The 8,050-nt window shown below is 39.8% G+C and overlaps 1 protein-coding gene across 1 annotated transcript; it reads left to right on the forward strand.

Annotated features, from left to right (window-relative positions):
* Positions 1 to 1,876: 1,876 nt before the first annotated feature.
* On the forward strand, positions 1,877 to 7,538 carry tpi1b (triosephosphate isomerase 1b). Its single transcript, XM_028012881.1, has 7 exons — positions 1,877 to 2,090; positions 4,201 to 4,324; positions 4,403 to 4,487; positions 5,462 to 5,594; positions 5,705 to 5,790; positions 5,873 to 5,960; positions 6,878 to 7,538. Exons 1-7 carry the CDS (start codon positions 1,982 to 1,984, stop codon positions 6,994 to 6,996), a joined length of 744 nt encoding a protein of 247 aa, XP_027868682.1. The 5' UTR covers positions 1,877 to 1,981; the 3' UTR covers positions 6,997 to 7,538.
* The last annotated feature ends 512 nt before the right edge of the window (positions 7,539 to 8,050 follow it).

The raw sequence follows: 8,050 nt of genomic DNA on the forward strand, positions 1-8,050 counted from the left end.
AATCCCTCAATCAGGAAATTTAACTTTTAAGAGGAGAACTGAAGTCTTCAGACATCTTTGGAGAAAAATCCAGGATTTCCCTGCTGCCAGGTGGAGAACGTTTCCTCGGGATTTCCGGAGTTCCACTTCTGCAAATGAATCTACTCTAAATTTTAAAATCCCATCACTGAATATTTTAAAACTCCTTCTGCCTCTTTAAAAATCACTTCCACAAAAGAGGGGGGGAAAAAGTCCTTTGGCAGCCAATCATAAAGTCCTGAGTCCAACCACAATCCAGAGTCACGCTCTCCTTCCTCTCTGCAGGATGCTCCTCTTCCTCTCCCTCGCCGCCGTCATCCTGTCTGCGGGCCGAGTCCATGGAGATGGACCAGACCTCCAAGCTGCTGGCGGAGAGCTTGGAGCCGTGCTCAGCCTGCGACCTCCGGGAGCACAGCAAGCTCCCGATTTCCATGAATCATTTATATGAACTTCTACCTTGATAATAAACTGGTTTTAGTAAAATGTTCTGCAAATGACTGGAAATGCATAGTTTTAAGTAGATTTTATTTTAATTTCCGGGGGAGCAGACCCCACTAGGACTGTGTCACTCCACAGGTGCTTGTGTCTCATTAATGTTAGCAGATGTTTGCAGGTATGATGAGGTCTAGAGATTCTGTTTCAAACTGAGTTTATACACCTCTGGAAAAAATAAAAGTTTCTCTGATTTTACTCTTTATAAGTATATGTTTGAGTAAAATGAACATTGTTCTTTTATTCTGTGAATTACTGACATGTCTCTTAATTTTGTTTGTGAATGTTTGTAAATAAGCAGTTAGATTTAGAAAACCGCACCAATGAATATCTTCTCATGGGTCTTAGACCTGCTGGGGGCTAAGCACCCCTAAAGGTCAGATTCTAGAATCACCCCTGATCTATTTAGTTAGATTTTGACTTATAAAGTTGCTTTTAATAAATAAAAATACTGGAATGTGTCAAAGTTGCGATGACAAAACAGATTATTACTAATAAACTCGCATTTTTGACTATTTAACTATTTAAACTCTTTGAATGCACGTGTAAGACCTGCTTTTATTTTTATTTCAGCCAGAACCATGCAACTAGTCTCATAGAAAATTATGTTTATGCTTCCAGCTAGCCAAAACGAAAAACATAAAATTAAATATGTGGAATAAATAGGTCATTGTATATTTTAGATCGGGCTTTTGTCTCTTCTTCTTGCTCGATGATCTTGAAACTCATCTTTAAATCAAGTGATAATTCAGCAGTGCGAAATATGAGCACTGTTTTAAAGCTTTTCAGCATTCAGAATACGTAATACAATTCAATGGTGGAAGAACAACGCCCTCTAGCGTCACAATAGGGGATATGCCTGAATGCATATTGATAATTTATATTTATTGGCCAGCAGGTGGCAGTGTATGGAGTGACTCATTGGAGTCCAATGATGTTGCATTTGATTGCTTGTTTATTGAAAAATACAACAAAATAAAATCATTCCAGACATTTGCTCGACATCTTCGAAGCAGCAGATAATAAAACATAAAACCGCTGGATGGCTTAAATGCAAGATTTAGACATGTAAGAAAATAGCTGTGACACTGTAGATACAAAATAAATTTAGTCTGTTAAATTAATTCAGCAGCTACAAACTAGACGCTGTCCTAGTTCCTGGTAATGTGTTTATTTATTGACATGGATTTCTGTAAGAGTTTTTTGACATGATGTTTTCACACAGTACATGAACGCACCATGACTTTCCCTCTTTCCCCGTCCTCTCCTCTGATCTATGGAGATGCGTTCACGGACGTCCTGTCACACGAACCAATCCCCCGACATGAGAGGAGGAGTCAGGATTTCCGTCTTCATAAATACCCCGAGCTGCCCTCTACTGTTCGCTCTTTCGCCCCAGACAAGGACTGTGCTTTTCAGTCGTCTTTTTCATTTTCACAGTAAAGTCTCGCAAACAAAAAAATCCGCAAACATGAGCAGGAAATTCTTCGTCGGTGGCAACTGGAAAATGAACGGCGACAAGAAAAGCCTCGGGGAGCTCATCCAGACCCTGAATAGTGGCAAGGTGGACTCCAATGTCGGTACGTGGAGATTTTTTGACCACGATTACACAATTTCCTCTTTGGATTTGGACATTTTCCTTTAATTTTAATGTTTGAACAACCTCGAACGAATTGAATTCGTGTAGCTGGCCAATTTACGCCGGAAACAGCTCGGTCATTCAATGAATCAGTTAAGACTTTTAGCATCACAAATCTCCTCCTCTGTAATATTTTACACTTAATGATAGATAAAGTCTTTGTTTTAGCTTTTCTGGCTCTAGATTAGAGGGTGAAAGTTGTGAGGAGACGCTGATGAAGGACAGAGAGCTGCTGCTGCCGCCGTCATGTTGGTGGTGGGTGTGCGCGTGCAGAAGCACGTAGTCCCTATAACTGCCGGGGTGCGTTCAGGTTCAACTGGTGGCTAAAGTCACTTCACATGGATCTTAGCCTTTTAGCTGTAATCATAGCACCGATAATGCAGCAAAAAGCACAGTTACGGGTATTTTAAATAACATAAGTGCTTATATGCTTTCATAGTGGATACTTTTATACAATTTTGGCCTTCGGATTTTTTTTCTTCCCATCGCTACTTGAATGCACCGTCCGCGTTGTTGCTGCCTGCAGTCTGGAGACAAACCAGACAGAGGAACTGAATGTCAGTCAGTCCCTCTTGCAGCTCTACGTTATGCAACTCTATTATTGAGCCCAACAAGCCTCACTCACTCTGCTTGGACTTTGCTCCCCAAATAAATCCAACTTTGCAGAGCCAATCTGTCAAATTTCTATAATTTTCCCCCAAATTATTCTCCTCTCTCTGGTTATTTTTACTCGTTTGACTTTTGAGCTCTGGGCTCAAGACCGGTCTTCGGCCTGTGCAGAATGCAAACCCGTTGGTGACCTTTTAGAGGCTGAACTCAGACCTTTAATGCAGATGACTCCAGCCCAGGACAAATGACCTTTTACCAAACCAATAATAACATGCAGTGTCTAATATAGATCCTCTTAACCCCAAAGATACAGTTACATTGTGAATGTCAGTGTCTTGACTTTACTGTACTCTGCTTCTCCCATGTTGGCTGCTGCAAGAAAAGTGCTGCAGAGTATAAACTGTATTGTAATCTTTATTTAAATTTATTTTAATTATCTTAAGCACAACATTAAATTGTTGAAAACTGATGTCCAAAGGCATTGTCACATTTTAAAAATGGTATGAGGGTTTTACATAGTCTCCAGATTGAGATTTAAATATTAAACACTAAATTTCTGTAAGTATTAATACTTGTAAAGCTTTAATAATTTAGTTACGTTTGTTTTTAATTAGAGATGTACCAATTTGTCTAAATAAGCCAGTCATCCTTTGCCTTTAATGGATGGCTGACTGATTAAATATGAAAAACTACTCCTGAAAGAACTTCTACAGTTTTTGGTCAATGATTGAATTAACCTTGATGTACTTGGGTAATAAAAAACAATCCAGTGAAGTTTAGGGGCATACTTTGATTCATAAATAGAGATAATGTTCCTTTATTTTCTGTTGCAATAATAGCTGCTACCTCTGTCAAAGAACCCGCAGCACATTTGACCCACTCTGTAATATATTGTATTAAAAAACACTATTCTTAATCTACAGGTTATCTTCAACATTAAATGAAGACTTATCACCAGTAATGGATGAAAAGATATCCCTCCATGCTATAATTTAATTATTTGAAGTGCATAACACTGTCATGTTTATTTTTTGGACTGAAATTGGTAGAAGTTTCAATTTTAATGCATTTGATGGGAACGTATGCTCTCTAGCAGATTGGTGCATCTTTAATTTTGATTTTTAAATGATCATTGCTCAGAAAATTATTATTTTTGCATTCATTTTTTTGTAGGCTAATGGAAGCAACAAATTGATGTTAGCTAGTGAGAGATTTGGGGTGATCTTGCTTGAGTTGTTGCTCTGCAGACTTCTTAACAGACATGCAGCTGCTAGCTTAAAATGTTTCCAAACAAATGAAGTTAGCAAGGGAAATGTGTAGGAGAGCCTTTTCTTTTTTTTAGCCAGGTGATTGGCAGTGCGCAGCAATAGGTAGGGAAGAGCAACAGTGCTACTTTGTATTCCATATTATGGATTATAAACTTGTGTTTTCTGTTTTAACAGAGGTGGTGTGCGGTGCTCCATCCATCTACCTGGACTTCGCCAGGTCCAAACTGGATGCCAAGTTAGGAGTGGCGGCTCAGAACTGCTACAAAGTTTCCAAGGGTGCCTTCACTGGGGAGATTAGGTAAAGAGAAGAAACCAGTTGATTTTCTTCAGCAGAGCTTTAGTTTTGGTTTCGTCCTGATCATTTTCCCACCTGTAGCCCTGCGATGATCAAGGACTGCGGCGTGAACTGGGTTATCCTGGGACACTCCGAGCGGCGCCACGTCTTTGGCGAGAGCGACGAGGTAACATGATCATGTCTGACTTGCTCACAGTTTAAACTTGTAACATTTGTATTAGAGACTAAAGCTACGTTCACACAGCAGGAAAATGTGACCCAAACTTTTTTTTTCTTTTTTTTTTACCCATATGTGTCCTATATCTGGCTTTTTCACTGCAATTTGGATGACACAATTCTGATATTTTCACCCCAAAAAAAGATCCGATCTGCCCCACTTCCACATGTGGAACTAATTTGGATACGTATCCGATTATGTTCAAAACGTTTGCAGTCTGAACAGTCATTTAATTTAAGAATTCTGCACCAGAAAAGTCTGATGTAAATCAGGATGTAAAAATGGCTCAAAATTATGATTATGAAATAACTCTGTGTCACTAAAGCAGATCAAATCACAATTGGATCACTTTTTGTTCCAAATACACATCCAAACAGAAATTGCAGTCAAAGCTTCACAAAAGGCAGTTGCTATTAGTTGTGTTTTATTTTAATTTGCTTCCTTTGTCTCGTAATGATTTTGGGATGATTACTGTTGACTCCATTGCTGAATAACTTTGGCTGCTGTGTGCTACTAGCGTTCTTCTTCTGTGCATGCGGGTCGCGTTTTCTGACAGAAAACTTGCTAAACCTGGTGATGGGGATGCTAGAGCAATCCACCAGCAGCCCGCCATGTTTTGTGTTAACATTTTTAAAAAGTTATAAAAATTCAGATGTGCACGAGCAACATCATAATTTGTTCAGTGTGTCAACTGTGTGTTTACTGCCTCTGTTACTGCTCTATAAAAAACATATATAAAATAAACAAACAACACTTAGCCTGGTGGGGGCAAATAAAGCCTGGTGGCCCGCCAGGCTTATTGTACAATGAGGGAAGCCCTGAGGGAAAGACTGCGCAAAAAATCGGAATTGAGCATTAATATCTGCTGTGTGAACATAGCCTAATTCTACTTTCTTTTGTTTTTCTTTTTCCTGCGTCATTAGCTGATTGGTCAGAAGACTGCTCATGCTCTGGAGAGCGGTCTCAGCGTGATCGCCTGCATCGGCGAGAAGCTGGATGAGAGGGAGGGAGGCATCACAGAGAAGGTGGTGTTTGCCCAGACCAAAGTCATCGCAGGTATGCAGCTTCCAGGACAGAGTCTGAGTGGTGCAACTTGTGTTCAGATAGAGAGGGAGGGTTTGGAAATATGTCTGCTTGCGCAACACCAAGTCTTATCTCATTGACAGACAACGTAAAGGACTGGAGCAAGGTCGTGCTTGCTTATGAGCCTGTGTGGGCTATTGGCACTGGGAAGACTGCGTCTCCCCAGCAGGTAAATATTGGAAAAGCTGAATGTTTCCCCACCGAGGGCCGTGCTGTGTGGCTTCAAACACGATTTCTGTGTGATATCTCAGGCCCAGGAAGTTCATGAGAAACTGAGGGCGTGGCTGAAGACCAACGTGTCTGATGCTGTAGCCAACTCTGTGAGGATCATCTATGGAGGTGAGCTGTCTGAATTATAATTGAAAACGTTATTGACAAGTTGTGACGTCACGCGCGTAAGATTCCGCCCCATCTTCCTGCTGGAGGGCAAAAAGCTGCTTTTTTTGGTTTTAGCTGTCCATATAATGCGTTAAATCTTGAATGTTTGCCTGATATATAAAAGAAAACGTAACGCAGTGCTTTGCTACTAATTGTCAACACTATAACTAGAAAACTGTGTCTAAGGGTATACCATTTCACTGGTCAATAAGAAGTTTTAATTTAAAAAAAGAAAAATAGCAGGAGAGGGACGTTGTAAGTTATGCTAGCTTGACTTTGACAACCTTAACATGTAGAAGTGCTGTGGAATTCGATGTGTTTAGGTTCAGTTAAAAAAAAAAAAGGCGACCAACTCACCAGCTTTGTGACAGATCATCAACACACCTCAGTGTTTTAAATTAGCTAATCAGTCACGATCACTTATTAATAATCACAAAATAAACATCAAGTCTGCAAACTGTAACAGACTCAGTAATCTGTTCTTTGTGTGGGAATTTTTTTTGTGTGTGTGTGTTTTGAATCTTTATAGACCAGTGGAACTGTTGTCAGTCAGTTGCCATGGCGACAGGTTTGTGTTTAGCGTGGCCGACAGAGAGAGCAAGGAAAAAATAATACGATTAGTTTTGAGTTGTTGTTCAACAATTTTTCTGCATTATTTTTCCCTTTGCTGTGGATTAAAATAGTAATCCCTCCATCTCCAGGTTTCATTTTGTTAACGGATTTGTTCTACCGCTGCAGCTCTGCTACATATGGAACGTAAAAGAATCGTCTTTTTGCCCTCCAGCGTTGTGCGTGAAATTTCCGGATGTAAACTATAATAATGTATCTAGGGTAATTGTTGCACATTATCCTCCTCATGCATCAATGCTGCTTCTCAGGTTCAGTAACTGGTGGTACCTGTAAAGAACTGGCCTCCCAGAAGGACGTGGACGGTTTCCTGGTGGGTGGAGCCTCTCTCAAGCCAGAGTTCATCGACATCATCAATGCCAAGGCGTAAAGACCCAACCGGATCGGCTCCCTCAACTCGCAGTGCTTCTTCCCCTCTCTCTCTGTTCGAACCATTTGTGTAATGTCGTCATTCCCTCGGTTTTTGTCCTCCTTTTTTATCTTTTGGTATATTTTCCCATAAAGAAAAAAGGGACAGGCTGACACAGGCACTGGTGCTGCACTGATGAGTCTACTGAGAACGGCCTGCGTGCAAACCTGACCTCCACACAAAGTGCTCAAGCTGACTACCAGATGTGGACGTGCGGTCCCCTGCCTTTACTTGAAAGGTTTACGAACTTCTTCTGTAATTGCTTTTAGGATAAATTGTGTCGCAGTTCTTGTCGGTTTGTTTTTACTATGGTGTCTCTTCGTGTGATTGTGAAGATCTGTGGCTTTTTTCCCTCACGGTAGACGTGCATGATCCTTTTGTTTTTTTTATCACTCGTTTTACAGAGAGAAAAGTGTCCATTAACACGTTGGCTGTATTGTGTTATGACCCACAGTTAAAAGGGAAACTATACAGAAATATTCTAATAAACGGTTTCAAGGATACTTCTGTGTCTCTGTTTTGACTTCTACCTTGACTTTATAGTTAAATATTTAGAAATTATTAAAGGTAATTTAAAAGAACACCTTGTCTGTACGGTGTGTTGCTATGAAGGCAGAGGGGTTGATATTCCTGACATGTTGAGCAGAGAGCGTCTTAATTACAGAACTGACAATACCCTGAAGAATTTCACTGCTATTTTAATCCTAACACTGAAGCAAGAAACAACGGGGAACAAATATGAATTAAATACTGTGCTGTTTTTAAGTGGATTATTGTAGAGAAAATGCTTATTTCATCCCAGAATATTTAAAAATGCAACTTAAAGTCTTAATTATGTGGAATGAGTTTGCAGTTTACTTTCCTATCATCTTTGTCTAGCTTATAGCTTTACTGCACTAGATAAAAATCTGTATTTACAATATGTTTATAGATGTAGATAGAAAATCACTTTGTTTTGGGATGTGCTATTTAAATATTTATTGGTTGTATACAAGTCATTTTTGTAATATATTTT

The sequence above is a fragment of the Xiphophorus couchianus genome, chromosome 3 (assembly GCF_001444195.1).
Source record: "Xiphophorus couchianus chromosome 3, X_couchianus-1.0, whole genome shotgun sequence".
Lineage (NCBI taxonomy): Eukaryota > Metazoa > Chordata > Actinopteri > Cyprinodontiformes > Poeciliidae > Xiphophorus > Xiphophorus couchianus.

What these genes read in the sequence shown, in the direction of transcription:
- tpi1b (XM_028012881.1), top strand. Translation starts at nt 1,982, where the DNA reads ATGAGCAGGAAATTCTTCGTCGGTGGCAACTGGAAAATGAACGGCGAC. An exon ending in TCTTTGGCGAGAGCGACGAG is followed by an intron (nt 4,488 to 5,461) that starts GTAACATGATCA and finishes CTGCGTCATTAG; the next exon opens with CTGATTGGTCAGAAGACTGC. An exon ending in TGTGAGGATCATCTATGGAG is followed by an intron (nt 5,961 to 6,877) that starts GTGAGCTGTCTG and finishes GCTGCTTCTCAG; the next exon opens with GTTCAGTAACTGGTGGTACC.